The following is a 17,331-nucleotide window of genomic DNA, read 5'->3' on the forward strand; positions in this document are numbered from 1 at the left end:
TAAGGAAATACTGCAGTGAACAATCTAAAAACAGCACATAGTGGGGGGACTTAACTCCATATTTCACACTTCATCAAGTGTAGCTATGTGTGGTGTTTAGTGTTGACACTTTCAATCCAGGGTACCCAGGTCTGTGATTCTGCCCCAAAAGAGCTTGTCTCCCCCAGCAGGTTATTCTGGTTATTATGAGAACTCAACATGCTCATTATGGTTGTGGCACTGTTTGCAGGGTGGCTGTCTACTCTGGTGTGCCAGCACTGGAAATGCTTGTGGTGAAAGAATGACAGAGAGAGAGAGAGGGAAGGCACAGCGGAGGAAAAGAGAGAAAAATGAAGAGGATTTAGCAGACAAAAGCAAAGAAGACAAACCAGAGACTGAGAAAAGGGAAAAGACAAAGAGAAACAGAAAGAGAAAGCTGGTCAAATTGAACTGAGAGTTCCAGAAATCACAGCAGACAGGAGCTTGTTTGACCACTCTCCACCAAGTAATCCTTACACAGGAAGGAGACAGGACCAGGGAACACAAACAACTGGACAGAATCACCTGTAAAGGAAAAACACAAACCACAGAGACACTCCACATATACAAACATGCGCATGTGCATTGACACACGCACGCATTCCTTGAATGAACGGACCTCTTGTGTGCAGAGGAGCTGAGAGAGACAGCACAGTCTGGTTCACCGCCACCACCTCCATAACCTCTGCCACTGCCCAGCGTTATAACACACCTACACAGAGGTGACTGTCTTTACCACCTATTTATTTGTTGAGTGATATCACCACTTTTTAAGTTAGTTAATTTGCATCTTTTCATTGCTTTTTTTTTTTAAATAAAATGACAGTCTATGTTACATAAGTTTAATGCAACCACTGTATTTTTTTGCTGACTTTTCATACTAAAACATCATTTTCCTATTAAAAAGCTCAGTCATGTGGAAACAATTCAGAACATGCTACTTATGTAAAACAGTGGTGACAAACAAACCATGAGAAACATGTGAACACCCAACTGAGCCCAGTGCCCAACTTTCTTAGATTTCAGTCTGTACAACACTGTAGTGGTTGTTTATGTGTATGTACACTACACAGCTCACTGTAAACACTGATATGCAAACAGCCTGTGTTGCTGTTACTCTTGCTGCGCATCAAAGAAAAGTCTTGTGTCCTCACTTAGACCCAGGCTGCAATTTGGGCTCAAGGCGTGGCTCAGCACCCATTGGGCTGTGTCCGCCCTGTGTACCAGTAATGACCCCTTCCCTATGGGGGAGTGTTTGATCTGGGCTGCCTGTGTGCTTTAGCAGGGCCTATTTCTGGAGCGTGGGGGGGATAAAGGGAGCTTTCAGACATGGTGCCAATGACCATAATTAAGCAGCTTTAAGGGGTGGCAGTGAGCGCGCTTGCATGCGCAGGGTTTGTAATTTGGAAGAGGGGGGCAGAGTCGCTGTGGCTCATTGGAAGTACATGGTAGGGTCGGGTGGCACCCAGCACTGGAACATAAGGGTCAGTGTCTGTAAAAGGGACTGTAAAGAAGATGTTAATGACTTGTGTCCATTAGCACCCACCCCTGGGGCTGGCTGACCAACAGGCTTGGTTGAAATGCGGAAAGATTGCCGTAGCTGACACACGCAGTCGGCCCCACCCTAACAGAGCATCATTGTAGGGGACCTCTTACTGCTCAAGGAGTCTGGACAGTTTGCACAAAGGGACAGCGCTAATGGACCCATGTCACTAACATCCTTACTCCATAGCCTCCTCAGCCGGTTGTTTGTTGTGTGGAGCATTCATCTGAACAAGCTGTTTGCTGTAGCACTAATTCAGAGTGTTTAGTTCTATTCATTCAGATTTAGTGAAGTAGGTGGTGTTTAGCTGATAAGATCCTAATATTTCAGAAATTATCCATGATTTACTTCAGATTGACTTAATTACAATTTAAACCTGATTACTGAAAATGTTTTTTTCCCCCCATTTAAGAAATGATTGAAGAGAATATGGGCTGATGCCCAGTGCTGTAAGTGTATGATTCTCAATACAATCAGTTTAGCTGATGTGGGAGGTACTCCTACACTTCATTCATTTGCGCTGTCAGGTTGTTCATCCAGGTTACAAAAACAAAACACAAACAACACAAAAGTTGTCATTATCACTCGTTTTATCCAACAATGCAGAAAATGTTGGTTTTGATTTGACCAGGTTTTGATATTTCCATCTGGAAAGGTGAAGGGAGATGAGTGGAATTTGGTTTTTGTTGTTCACAGCCATGAAAAGCTCAGATCTGGCTGTGGACAGAAACACTTTAAGCTGAAGAAATGGTGCTTAGTCTCAGTTCTGAAAGAAACATGAAATGTCTTATCACCCTGTTAAACGTAAATGTTCATGAAATATCTCAAACAGGTGGTGATGTCTGGCTCTGTCAGGTGGTAATTATCGGCTCTTTGGCTGTGCGGAGCTCTTTGGTAGGCCTCATCCTGCGCTAGGCCATGACCCCTCTTAAGATAATGAGAGCTGATCCAGATGCTGCTCCTTCTTCATGTTTCCATTTACACTTCCCCAGCAGAATGGGCAACTAAACACTGATGTCTCTCATGGAGGAATGTAGCAAAATATCTGTAGGACCTGGTTCAAAATGTTTTCACCAAGTGGAAACAACATTACTGCTACACTATGTGTAAGACAAAAGGTATCAGTCCAGACAATGACTGATACCAAGATCCTAAACATTATGTGTAATCCCTGCGTTGGGGGGGGGGTTACTCCCATCTATACTAAAACTCCCCTCATAGTGTTTCAACATTTTCACTCCAGGGGCTGATGAGACACATTTACAGTAAAATCTCTCTTTTCCTGGATCTCACATATAAAATCCAAAGAAATGCTTTGAATGACTCATAGCGCTCATAGATATTTTGCACTCAAACACTGAAGGACAACAAGCTGGACAACTACAAGAGAGAATCTCCAGCAGCCTTTGGTATTTGTGCTTGCTCCTTTCCGTCTGTGAAGCGCTGCCCAGCATGTCACCGTGGGTCATTCATGGGGTCCCCCGGTGCCTGGGGCTCTGGGCAGGATCCGTGTGGCCACCCGCTCCTATGGAGAAGGCGTGTAGTTGCTCGATGCAACCGCTGGGTTTGTAACTTGACACCTGGCTATGCGGTGCGTTTGCCATCGCTTTACCCACAGAAAACCTATTTAAAAAGGAAAGGGACCAGTCCAACGCTCCTGACTCCGTAACCCCCTCCAAAGAACCCAGCTTACTCTCCGGCTGCGCGTCCCTCTATCTGGATCGGCATAAATGAATGAAACACAGGGGAATATCGACACACAATCGCACAGGAAAACTCTCTGTCAAACCAGCCTGCCAGAAGGAATTTATGTCGGGCTTGACAGGCAATTCAACATGAGTTTTACCCTCTGGAACTTCATCTCAAGCTTGTCAAATGTGTGAAACGGTGACCGGTGTCTTCTGCGCCCCTTACAAAGGAGTCACGCTGTGATTAACGGATCAGGGTTTTGACTGCCAGGACAAATGAATACAAATGAATTTAGGCACCCGAAGGAGAGCTTGCAGAACCTCTCATTTAGACACAAAGTAAGTAACCTTTCTTTCTCCTTGTTTATTGCTTCTGTGTGCTCTGATGAGAGGATGAACATCTGCGCTGCACGGACCTAAGGAGCTGGATGTCTCCATGTGCGTACCTGTGCTGTGCCGGCTGGCTGTGGTCCAGCTGCCCATGCAGGAAAGGTGTCCACCGGGGACATCGAGTCTGTGTGTTGGTCTGTACAGACCATGGCTGTCATTTGTCATCATTTGGCATTAGTGGACTATGGCATTTACCATAACTTCGCTAAATTTGTCCAAATGTTTGTTTCCCCAATTTTATTTGAATATTTTAATTAAACTGTAAAAAAAAAAAAAAAAGCAAACATCAGGACCAGGTTCAGTTGGAAGCAGTTTACATTTAGTATCCATGTACTTTGGCATACAGAGTTTACTACCCTGACATCTGATGGAGCAAACAAAACAGGCAATTATTCAGAGCTATAAAGTTTAATGAGACGTTGATCAGCATCACTGGAGCCTGTTCTGGGTTTTGTTAGGATGTTGTCCATGTTTTCACTTTGCATTCAGGGTCCACAGCCAGATGCACCAGCATTAAAGAGGATTTTAAAAGTTGGATGAGAAATTAAAAGACAATGCGTTTGGCTTGTTAACTAGTCATGAATGTACTGAAGAAAAGATGTGGCACAGGAGGCAGGAGTTTAACTAGTGTGATTTAAAATGCAGATGTTCTGTAAGTGTTGACAGCGCAGGTTTTCACACACAGTGAAAAACACACTGAAATATATGGACTTTCGTTTTGACTCGACTGCAGTGTTGTCTTTTTCATTGAAGGACATGTAGCCACCAGACATCCATTCATTCATGCCACAGTTTTTAACTTGATGTTTGGTTTTATTGCGTCGCGAACATCTGGTTTAGATGACGGGCCAGTGGCGAGACAGTGTAAGGTAGGAAGGGTAGGAGAGATAGGAGAGGAAGGAGAGGAAGGAGAGGAAGGGTAGACTTTAGCACTTCCTCATCCTTTTTCTGAAACACCTTTGACTAAATGGGATGAGCTTTATTTAACACACCTGTTCATTTGACATTGTGACGTCTGTAGAAAGTAAACCTTAAGAGATCATTCAGCCGCGATACAACAGTAATATAATTACATCATTCACTGAAGGTGTAAGGTGTGGTATATTAAACACCGTGTACCTGCGCGGTGTCAGCTGCACAGAGCATCATTCAGCACATGTCCACATGATGTCGCTCTTTGTGTCTCACTCCTGGCTTGTCACATGCAGTTATTCCATGTGACGGTATATTTTGGCATTTGTAGACTGAAAAAACAACTATACAGTTACATTTTTAATACGGTGTATATTAGTAATATATAGGCACACAGACATGTAACTTGTATAAATTATTTCAGTCTCTAGTAAACCAAAAACATGACTCATTTACATGTTCATCTGCTCTTAGGCATAATACTAATTGGGAAATTAGATAAGAGAAAATTAGTCATGAAGAAAAAAATGAGACATTACTGGACAGAAGGAAAGCAGATGATGGGAATGCTGTGCCAGTATACTTCCAAACTTATGAGATGCCTGTACCACTCTCCTCCTCAGTGTCAGCTCATCCATAGGAATTTTCCAATGTGTGTGTGTGTACTCAAGGGGCAGGATCACCTTTGGGAAATCCTTCCAGGGAATCACTGAGTAGTTGTAAAACCTGTGGAAAAAAAGGAACTGGCTCCTGAGCAGCTTTTTCTCAGCCTTTGACTGGTTGCTGGACTGTACACAGGCTGCTGTTTGAGTGTGTGTAAGGGAGGAGGTGGTGGCGGCGGTGGTGGTTTTGTGAGTCAAGAGGTTAGAATCAGAGTTCAGACATAAGTAATCCAGTCAAGATTCAGACAAAGATGTAAAGACGTTGATGCCAAAATCATGTTATTGTAATGATGGTTTCAAAAAGAAGTCTAACAGAGAAAGACTGAGACTGAATCTGAGACTGAATCTGAGACTGAATCTGAGACTGAATCTGAGAGTGCATGAATTTCATTTTGAAAACATTTCAACAAACACCCAGTTTCTCTCACTCACTAAAGCATTTTATTGCTCGGTCAAACTGCTTTGGTGGCCAGTCCGCTCACCATGCCTCGATTACTTCTCAGCTGTTTGAAAGCAAATGAGATGCATGTGCACAGTTAAAATCAGCTGAGGTTCAGTGAGGAGAAAGATAGCATCAGCAGTACAGAGCTGTTTTCTTCCCCCTCCTGTCTTTGAAATGTGACTGCAGGGGATCACAATACAACATATAGGTTAGACTGTCTGGTTTAATGGATGACGTAGGAGTTGGTGCTGTTCAAACTGGCGCACATTTTGTCCAGTCAGCTTAGCCGCAATTTCCCTCAGGGAGTATTGTCATAGCTCACTGTTACAGCATGAAAACCACAGCTCAGTGTACAAATGTCAGACAAGCTGATTTAAATATCCACTGCATACAAATCCACCTCAGTCAAACCATGTTCAAATGCTCCGTAGACGAAAGAGCTTAACCTGTCAAAAGCACCCTGACAATCTAAACAAGCTACTGAGAAATTTTAAAGTTAAAAGCCAAAGAAAACAAGGCTGTTTCCCAGTAAATGTGGTCCAGTTTCACAGATGTAAACAGCCCGAGGGGCAAAATGAGACCCATTTTTGCTGCAGTAAAAATTCTCAGCATTCATGACTCATTTTCAGAAAGCAGATCTCTCCTCAGCTGATAAGAAACTGACTAAGACTGGAGCCAGCTGGATGGCTGAGAGATACACATTGGCTCACACAAACACACACACATCCTGAAAAACCACAGGGGTTGATTGTGATCAAGCTTTATTAGCAACCAGGAGCTGGAGTCTCCACAAACACACACTATCATACACATACTATTAGATATGTACCCCACACACACCCTGATTATAATCATTCAGACCAGTGGGGTGAGCAGCCATAGGTTGTTTGGAGTCATATTTCTTAGAGACGTCTTTATTCCAGTTTTTGTTGACATAAATGCAAACATGTTTATGCAATAGTTATGGATTTGGAGCCCTTGGCCCACACCCCCATCTGCCTGCTTCCCTGTGGCTCTCCAGCCACAGCTGCTATACACATTTCCTCCTCCAATGTGTGTGTGACCATGTGTGTGTGCATGACCTCCAGTGGTAAACAGTGGCTCCCCTGCCTGTCACCAGAGCACAGCCCCCCCACTGAGCCCTGCACACACTTCCAGGCATTCTCCTTTTAGCTCTGCAGCACACCTGGATGTGGTGAGGCTGTCGAGATAGACTATTACATTTTATTTTGTGTGTGTGTGTGTGTCTGTGTGTGTCTGTGTGTGTCTGTGTGTGTCTGTGTGTGTCTGTGTGTGTCTGTGTGTGTGTGTACATATGTTGGTTTGGGGGAGGACGTTTGATGGATAGGTTTAGTATAGTATTTCTGCCTTACAAAGCCTAGCTTGAGCTGTGTGTGTTTTGAAGCGAGGTGCTCTGATTGATTTTGCAGAATCCTGTTCCCATTTGTTATTAGTATCAGTAGCTCAATAGTAAAGCATATGGTTTTACTCTAATCCGTGTTTTGGTGTGAAGTGAGAGTGAATTGATGTGATTACACATAAATATAGTTTATGATATTTAAAACAGCTGTTTTTTGTTTTGTTTTTTTAGCCTCAGTCATGTTTTTGCAGCCTGTTAAGACTCATAGCAGTTCTATCTTCATTAAAGCATACTTCACATTACTGGTGCCACCCACCAATGGTTTTATTAAAGCCTAATAAATATATAAATATAATCTGTTACAAGCTTTAATAAGGACAGTGTTAGTGCTGTGAGGTAGCGAAAAAGGCCTTTGACGTTTAGGTCTGTTTGATCACCTCCACAAAAACCCATTTAGAAAAACCTGATCAACACTTTAAGCTCATTTTTGCTGATTATTTTTTAAAGGATGTATTAAAGCCATTTGTTACAGCTTCTAAAAAGCTTTATGAAAGAAATGGTACCAAATATTTTTTAGTACTTGAATGATTCAATGCTGTGTGACTGCTGCCTGTTCTAACATCCGCTCTTCTTTTCCCCAGGAGAGCCCTATTGCTCTGTACCGTTTTATACTGTACTTGTTACCTGGGACTTACACAAGTACACTCTGAAGGTAAGACTCACCTTCGGCTCACCTTTTTTCAGTCACATTATTTTCCCACCTCTTTCCCAAGGACTGACTAGTGGAAAAAGTATTAAACTCGGGGGGGATTTCTGAGATATTCTTCGACTGTTTGGTCATTGCCCAAGTGCATAAACACACTGCTATGAGAACTGGGCCAGGTCTTGTCGTGACAACGTATTGAGTAAGCCGAGTGATTGAGGGACTGATCAGATCATAGATTTAAAGCTAGCCAATACAGAGAAAAATTACTCTCCAAACGCTCCTGCCTCCCTTCTCTGATTTACAACATTGACTAGACAAGAGGTAAGGGTCACTGTTCCAGACAAATCCACAATAACAACTGCCCAAGTTCCTTTTTAACAAAGTAGTTATTATTTCTAAGCCCCTCTGCTGTCTAATCAATGTAAACAGCCTGTAATCAACTTTTTATACTAAAAAAAAAAAGTAAAGTATCTGCTCACTTTTGTCTCTCCAACAAAACTGAGTGACATGCAGCTTGCAGCTCAGCCTGTATTACCATTGTTGCCTGATGCTGCAAATACTCCACAGGGAAAATCTGTTTTGGGATGCTTGTAATCATTTGGGCAATTTCTTGTATCATTTGGTGATTTCCTCTGATGGAAAGCTGCACAGTCCAGTGAACTGGCCCCTTCTCTTTTCCGCTTATAATGATTGAGACTGACAAGGCACAGAGTTGAATAGGCCCAACACATGGTGATGCAAAATTCAAAACAAAATGTCTGAGTTAATCGGTTCAAGGCTGAAACCTCTTATTCAGTCCTATAAAGTCAAAGCTCAGTGATAAGCCATGTAAAAGCTTACATTTATTATCTTAGGTGAAGACATCTTACAATTACCCTGCACCCCACTTCAGACAAAGTGGTCCAAAAATCCCATTACCGAATGGAAAAGGAAAACTGGGCTATTTTTATGACAATTGAACTGGTTTTAGGATCGACTCTTTGAATTGCACTGCTCACAGAGATGCTCTCATAACCAACTGGACAGAATTATCTATCCTCTGGTGAGCTGAGGTTGATCCTTTCTTTTTCTGTGCCATTTCTGAAGCAGTAGCTCTGCTCTCCACACTGCCACCACCACTTTGAACAAGGGGTATCGCACACAAGGCCAGTGCCAAGCTGCATTTTATGGGGGAAAAAGCTCCTTCTACATTATCACTCCCAGGACTCCTGGCAGGTAGATGGCTCAGTTCTGACCAAACGCTTGCCCTTTTGGAGCACAAACTGAAAAAGCTTTCTGTTATGGTTCATTACAGAACTGCAATGGCATAAATTTAATAATAAAAAAGTCCAATTTAAACTGGGCCCAGTAATTAAGTTGTATACTATACCACTGCATTGTCCCTGGTTTGATTCTGTCCAGCAACATTTGTTGCATGTTATACTTCACTATATTTTTATAGTTGTTTTTTATTAAGAAACCTCATTACTGGTTTATAGTAGGTGAGCATAGACCAAGCAAAGAAAATGTGTTTGAATGAATCAGTGATCTGATGCTCTACAAGGAATAACATTTCAGAGTGAAGAGCCTTGGACTTTCTCTGTGCCCTACTTGAGTGACTTGGCACAGAGCAGGGATATGAAATCCGGCCATGTGTTAAACGCAAGTATGTATGTGTGTTCACATCCATACAGCATATTTCATACCTAAAAACACATGGTTAATAGTTGCCCCAGTAATAGTGCAATTGGTACTGTATTTAAATACAGGACAGGGATCTATGCAAGGAGCAGATGCAGTACATGTAATGCACCCCCCTGCTTCACTGCCAAGTCCCCTTGTCCTTTCCTGCAGAACAGACCACACAGAGAGGAACAGTATACACTATACCCCTGTAGATCTTGTTCTCTCAAACTGTTTTATAAAGCCCTAATGTTTTGAGGGAAGGAAAGTCTTACAGCCCTATACAGTACATGGACAGACCACAAAGAAATGTCTGTCTCAGAGGCATGCCCACATTTGGACCACTTTCCACAATGCTGAAAACTTGTTTTAGATGTGAGTACAGTATCAAATCAAATTCAAAACCTTTTAAAACTCAACATTAGTAATACTTTAGTGATTCTAGACTGGACAGATTTGGCCTTTTTAGTCACATTACATGTGATGTACTGTACATGAACTCTTTCTAAAACATTACAGCAATTGTTAGGACCTCTGATTTGTCTTTCCCTTCATCTTTCCCATTTTCTGTCATCTCATTAACATTGCAAGGCCACATTTTTGTCTTTTCACAAACAGGGTTTCTGTGCACGTCTCTATTAGACAATGCCCAGTAACCACAAGTCAGAATGAGCCCATAGACAGCAAAGCTTGATGAGCTTAAGTCTTAGATCACGGGTCAAATGGAGAAGTCCTGGGACCACTGAGACTGAAACAGTGAACAGAGAGTCAAAGTTGGATGAAAGGTTGGAAACTGTGTGCTGCCTCCAGTCAGAGAGATGCTGTACAGACTTGTGGTTACTGTGGTTGTGTTCTCAGTGTCCACACTGACTCTGTTGCTGAGGAGGACAGAGGGGAGAAGGGAAAGCAGGAGGCTTTCTGATGCTGCCGATGTGCTTAGGTTCATTAATCCCTCATGGTCTTAAAACAAAGAGACCATGCCTTGTTATCAGTGAAGCATTTCCAGCAGCATATAACACAAGCACTCAAATTTGTTAATTAATTTAGGACTCTGACAATGTTTGCCTCACAATTCACAAACATGTCATACTTAGTTTTGCACAGTATCCAATTGTCTTACTCTTGATGTATACAAAGAGAGGACTAGCTTGGTATTTTGGCGTAACCAAGCCCCCTCACTCTTAACTGTACCAGCCATCATGTTTCCATCAGGACAGGGTGAACAATAGTCGGTTACTGCTCCATGTTTCACATGAGCTCAGGGATGACTGTGCTAGTTATTGGTGCTTTGAGTCCCTGTAAAGAAAATGTTGATGGAGTGAAGATATAAAGATATAAGATATAAAGATATAAATATATAAATCTATGCTCAGTGTCACACAAAAATCATTGAAGGTTGATCGGATTCACAAAACCTCCAAAAGAATAACCTGATAGCATACCACTTTCCTAGAGCAAACCCAATTCACCAAAGACAGGAAAGCAAAAATTAGGTAAAGACCATACATTTTGAACCACAGTGCTTTGGTTTGGTTTGGAAAATCTGACTGATTTTTGTTACTCCTTGGAGCTGTTTACATGTGGCCACATTGGGCTTACATCTTGGTGTGAGCAGCTCCTTTAAGAATTTGTAGGCCTGCACAGCAATAAACATGCTGAGGCCATTTGTTGTGCGTATGCTTAAGACTGTTTTATGCTTCACTAGAGGCAAAATGATGCCACAGCTTGCCCTGTTGGAGAGAAGCATAAGGCTGCTTACCATGACTTTTGACACAAAACCACCACAGAACCTCTGCAGCATCTACCGACTTAAAAAGCATGAACCACACAGCCAAGGTCACTCCACACTCCCACACCACCAGCCTAGTTTTATGTCTGTCTGGCCCTGTACATAGTCATTTCAACTGGTCTAAAGCTGCACTAGATACCTAAACTATTTTTACTTTTTCCCATCTCTCCAGGCCGCAGTTTGCAGTCAGTTTTTTGTGGATGTCTTTTCTGTGTTGGCTGAAAGATCAGTCTGACATGACATATGGACATGGTGCTGCTATGCCTGTCCTGTGTAATAGCACAACATAGATTGGTTTCATTTTGTTAGTGGAAAATTGGCTCAAAAGCCAGTGTAGTCAGTCCAGACGCCACTGGCAAAGATATCTAAAATATTTCTGCTGAGCTTCACTTATTTCAAGAAGAAGCTCTGACAATGTGTCCAGAATGTCTTTTTAATCACTTTAAGATGGTAAATAGTTTCCCTCAGCATGATTGCTTTCATCCATATCTCCTAACTGTAAATGTGTGTGTGTGTAATTGTTGCTCACATGTCCATGTTTCTGGGTGTTACATCAGCAAGACTGGTAATAATTGTGTGATGAGTGTTTAGGGATGACACACACATACAATATCTAATCAATCTGGGTGATCAATTGAAACCCATTGCTCAACTGTGTCTGTGCAAACAGGGATGTATTTTCTCAATCTGAAACCATCCATTAGCATTTAGGCCTGTAGAAGAATTACCATGTTCCTGATTCTATATTTACAGTTTGTACATGACAGAAAATGTTATTTCTGTATACTGAGGTTACAGAACATGTAAATAGGAAATGAATGATCACCTCTAAACAAGACAGGTAATCCGAAGGATAATGTCTTTAGACTTAATATAGATCTGAAAATATATTTTCCAGTCATTTTCCTGTTATAATCATTTGCAACTTTTTAACACCTGTTTCTCCCTTCTATCCAGATGTGGACATCCTCCAAAAGCTGGGGCTTACGGGAGAGCCATCTCGCTCTGTACCAGCAGGGGTCATTCCATTCAGATCAGGGATCATCCTCAACCAGCGCGCGCAAATCGAGGCTCCAATGCGCTCAGTCTTCCCGGCAGCCGTCTGGCCCAACTTGGCACTGATCGTGAGTGTACGATCACACCGCGTCAACAGTGCATTCCTCTTCACCCTGATCTCAGGCCGCAAGAAGCTTCTTCTTGGTCTGCAGCTTGTTCCGGGAAATCTGGTCCTTCACACAGGACCAAACACCTCAGTGGCACTGCCCTATGAGCCCCATGATGGTCAGTGGCACCGGCTTGCGGTGGGAATTAATGGACAGAGAGTGACTCTATATGCCTCCTGCGGAGAGCAAAGTGTTCATGCGGACTTTGGGTGGGTCAGTGAGGAAGGCCTGGCTCCAGAGCTTCAGGGTTCCTTCCTGTTGGGGCGGACAAGCCAGCAGCAAGCCTCCCCACAATTTGAAGGAGCCATCTGCCAATTTGACTTGGTGCCTTCTGCACAGGCAGCTCACAACTTCTGCAGGTACATTAAGAAACAGTGCAGGGAAGCTGACACATACAGGCCTAATCTTTCTCCCTTGCTGCCAATTCTACCACGAGAAACAAACATCACAGGTACCGCTGCTACCCCTAAACGTGGTAGCCCAGAAACGTCCAGGAAGACCACGGCGTTGAGTCTTGCCAGGAGTGTTGCAGCAGCTGCCTCCGCTGTCAGATATGTAGCCCCTGCCCAAACAATAAAGCCCAGTCCTGGGACAAGTTTTACACCCCTGCTAGGCACTGTGATGCCAGTCACAGTCCAGCTTGGTTTGGCCTCCCCACCTCCCAAGACCAAAACTGAAACTGTCACAACACCACTCAGGACAAGAATACCCCCTACAAAACCACCAACTCCAAAGCCATCCACTTCTAAAGCTTCATTTCAGAAAGCCCCCAAACCTAGTTCCCCAAAGCCCACTCCCCAAAACAGCCCCAAAAAGTCAACTGTAGGAATAGACAAGAAAAAAACTGCTATTTCAGCTACTTCAAGCACCAAACTCTCCAAGACAAAGCCTGACTCTGCCTTATCAGACCAAGATGCAATTCCAAAGACACCACAACCTGCCACAGTCAAGAAAACATCTACCAAGCCTAATGTTACAACATCTAAAGTCACTCTGTCCAAACCCAAAACAAACTCTGTCAAGGTTGTTCCATCTAAACCAACGGTATCCAAAGTGTATCCCTCAAAATCAACAATCTCCAAAGCAACAACAGCTAAATCCCCTAAGCCAGTCTCCAAACAGACCACCAAGCCAACAAAGCAAACTAAAACAACCAAGGCCCCAGTTACCCCGCAACCTACCAGGCCTTCCTACAGCACAGTAACACCACCTGCTACTGATGGCTTCCAGAGCTGGGAGGTGCCACCTACACAGTTCTCTCTGTTGGCTGGACCTAAAGGACTAAAAGGGGCAGCAGGCCCACTGGTAAGAACCTCTGTTCTGTTGTGTTGTTTTGTTAGTGCTTGTGTGTGTGAGCCAGACAAAAAGCAATTAAGTAGATTTACAACATTTGCATATATGTGTTTACGCACTAATTTGGATTAAGAGTTAGCTACCACTGCATACATTATGGATGTAAGGTAAGGCCACAGAGGTGTGTGGCAGTATCTCCATCATTTTCTTTCTCCGTTCTTCTCCTGTGCACAGAAACTTCCAGGGTGGGTGTCAGGTCTGACGCCTTGTCACCTCTGCACCAGATTCCTCTGTCATAGAGGGCTAGTGGAGGTCACATGCTAGGTCATGGGTCAAAGTAGTCAGTAAACACCATCATTCAGCTTCCAAATACAGACACAAAGGTGGGGCAGGCCTATAGTATATCACAGGAAGTAGGAACACTGAGGCAAGCATGTCTACTTTCAAACTTTCTATAGATTTCAGTTCACACTCAACATCAGGGTGAATCTCAGTAGCATATTGGCTGATTTGAGATCATACTCTCTGGTCATAGATGATTTTATTTGTGTGAAAACTGAAAACAGAAACTATACTCAGATTTGTGTGTGGAGTAGTCTGTAATTCTATCACTGGAGATTTCAGAGTTTGTTGCGTCTAGGTGTGGGTATTTAACCTCTGTGCTGATGTCCACACTAGACGTGACTGCGATTACAGTGAACCAAAGTACTGCCATTTAGAAAAACAACCTGCAGTCTCAATATAATGTGTTGTAATCTATCAGGGAAAAGACACAGAAAGAAGGATGATTAGAGAAGTTTTAAGGTCATTTACTCAGGAACTGTCTACCACATTTAGTTTGTCATGTTATGCTGAATAATTGCTAAGGTATATCAATCAAAAGGTATAGCAATGCTTTCAACACCAAACTGTGCCTAAATAGCCTACTATACAAAACCATCAGAACAGAAACTGTAGGATGTGGTCTAGTTAGAGCCTGACGGTATGCATAGTTTGAGTCCTGACTTCAGTGCAGTCCTAATACAGGGCAGAATATGTTTAACAAGTTATATTATTTATCGTGGATGTGCATGCTTGTGTGTGTGTGTGTGTGTGTGTGTGTGGGTATATCTGTGTGTATCCCATTTTCTGTGTTTCCATGTACTGCCCAAGGAGATCCCTTATTAACCCAGTCACGCTTCCTTGGAAACATAGTTTGGATGTCATAAACACACATGCTCTGTGTATACTTGGTTTCTCATTTCTTCTCACAGCACAGTCTTACACACACACACACACACACACACACATACAGTTGTCTTTTACAAATAAACAGTCAGAAGCCTATGAAAAGCATTAAATTGACTAAGGTTCCAGCACTAGCGTCATCATTGATCATGCTTGATACCTAAAGCCTTACAGAGTATTCCACTGAAGGATAGCAGTGTAGGAGGCACAGTTCCCCTTCTGAAGCACCTCTGGCTCCTCACTGCTTCTTTAAATGTGACTTCCTTTGAGATCTGTTCACCTGAATGTGATTTATATGTTCAAAATGTTTATATGACTCCTAAAAGTGAGAACTGGGGTTTTAAGTTGAAGCTGTGCTGGCTGAGAGTTAAAGCTTCTCTTAAACCAAAGTGAATGTTTGAAAATTTCCTGCATATGTCGACCTGTGTATTCAGATGAATGTAAGTTCTCTGAGTACCTAAAAGTTTCCAGAATTAGAACATGTTTATGCTGTGTAATTTCAAATTATGTCAATAAAAGCATAGCATAGCTTGCGCATATAAAAGTAATATTTTTTAAATTTTGAAACAATTTCTTTCATAAACCACAGCAAAACCTAGAGCATAATTCAGATTCAACACAAATCATTCCATAACTCCCTCGTAGGCGCAGCCAGTAAGTCTAAATCTCATAACTGAAAACAGTCTTTGCCATCAGACTTTGTTTGAAATGTGAGTGGAAAATGCTTACTGATGTTAGATTTTCATGACAGTAACTTTTTCTTTTTTTTTTCGTGAGACTGCTAGAGACCTCTCTGTGGAACAGTTCTCTGAGAAAGATTGGTAAAGACAGGTGCAAAGGGGAAAAGACAGTAGGAATAAACAAAAAAGTACAATGCAGGAGGGCCGAAGAAGAAGTGTGAAGATGGACAGGATGTGTGTTGATGTTGATGGGTCCTTAGGCCACCACAGAGCACACCACCTGTAACAACTGGGGTGGTCTCAACATTGGAGGTCATCCTAGAAGAGATGTTGGGGCACCAGTTACAATCAACAGAGCAATGTGGAGCAGACTGTAGCCAGTCACACAAGTAACAGCTACAGTCTCTTTAAACTCAGATTAGTGTTTGTATGAGAGGTTAGCTGTTGTTTTGAAGATGCTATCTCTCAGTTCATAGCTTTGTGAAAATTGTGGCCACTTAATAGGACCTATACATGCATTTTGCAGTGAACAGAACATTTTAAATTGCAATATAGAGGCTTTAACATTCATTTATATGAGGATTCAGAGCCGTGTAGGGAAGTTGTTGTTAGCCACAGCAGCCATGAGGGCTCTGTTTTTCCTCACGTCTTTTGATTAAAAGAAAACGAACGAGCACTCAGGGGCATTGGGTGGCAGAGGAAATTGCCTGTTGTTTCTAGTGTTTCTACAGTCTCTTGCCACACACTGTCAGAACTTCCTGGTGGATAAGGTTGACCTCTCCTCACCTGGAGATGGAATTACCTTAGAAGGAAAAAGGATCACTTTTTACCCTGCAGCAATCATGCATCCTGTCTATGGAAAGGAGTCTTGGTTTTTATTGGTTAGATATTTAATGAGGTCATCTGGATGGTGTATGTAAATATGCAATCCTGACTGAATGCTCTCTGTCTACAGGGACTACCAGGACCTCCAGGAAAGCCAGGCCTGCCAGGCAAGAGGGGTCCTCGGGTAAGTCTCCTCGCTTGCCCTCAAACACTTCCAACCAAATGTACTTCTATTTCTTTCCTCTAGAAGTGCAACCATGTTAATGAAAGTCTTTACTACAGTTTATTGTGGCTATCTCTCTGTGTGCGTGTATTTTGCTACTGCTGCTGACGCACATGTTGACCAAAAGCTCAAACACAAACAGTCAGTAATAACCCCTTTGGCAGAGAAGTGACTCAGAAAGACATACAGACAAACAAACGGGACAGAGAGGACTGTATCCGTGTGTTAAAGCCTAGGAGGCAACGTCCTGGACCATTTTCTGCAGTTACAATAATAACTTGCCAAGCCAAGCTCTCACATCATTTTAAATCCCTCCCATCACCCAGCTGACAGTTACACACAATCTCTCACACACAAAGTTTTCCTATGCAAGCAGATTGACCATATTCAGCACTGGGCTGCGAGCGCTGACCTCCCACCCCTAAGCATAAACAGGAAAGCTCCTATAAAGACGGCCTTTCAAAAGGCTGCCTATGCCACAGGATGCCTAATAAAAGCACTGTAAACAGACAGAGAACACATGGCTCCACTGGACTTTCTTCTCTTCACTGAGCTGTTGCAGAAGGCTGAACCAACACTTCATAGGATCCTGTTCTAATGAAAAGCCTCATTCTCTGAGGCAGATAAATAGATATAGTCTCATTCTTGGTTCTTCTTTCAGTCAGACTGATGTATCCTGATATCTATTGGATAGATTACCATGAAATTTGGTAGAGCTGTCCCTGATGCCCTGAAGATGAATCTTGGC

General features: G+C 42.7%; 1 protein-coding gene across 1 annotated transcript in view; it reads left to right on the forward strand.

The window, feature by feature from the left end:
• The first annotated feature begins 3,208 nt into the window (after positions 1–3,208).
• The window catches only part of col27a1a (collagen, type XXVII, alpha 1a), a 59,364-nt gene continuing 45,241 nt past the window's right edge, over positions 3,209–17,331 (forward strand). The window contains exons 1-4 of the mRNA XM_026298322.1: positions 3,209–3,588; positions 7,657–7,727; positions 12,130–13,640; positions 16,491–16,544. Coding sequence (XP_026154107.1) covers positions 3,536–3,588; positions 7,657–7,727; positions 12,130–13,640; positions 16,491–16,544 — 1,689 coding nt within the window. The 5' untranslated portion in view covers positions 3,209–3,535. The remainder of the gene's footprint in view (positions 3,589–7,656; positions 7,728–12,129; positions 13,641–16,490; positions 16,545–17,331) is intronic.

The sequence above is a fragment of the Mastacembelus armatus genome, chromosome 12 (assembly GCF_900324485.2).
Source record: "Mastacembelus armatus chromosome 12, fMasArm1.2, whole genome shotgun sequence".
In the NCBI taxonomy this organism is placed as follows: Eukaryota; Metazoa; Chordata; class Actinopteri; order Synbranchiformes; family Mastacembelidae; genus Mastacembelus; species Mastacembelus armatus.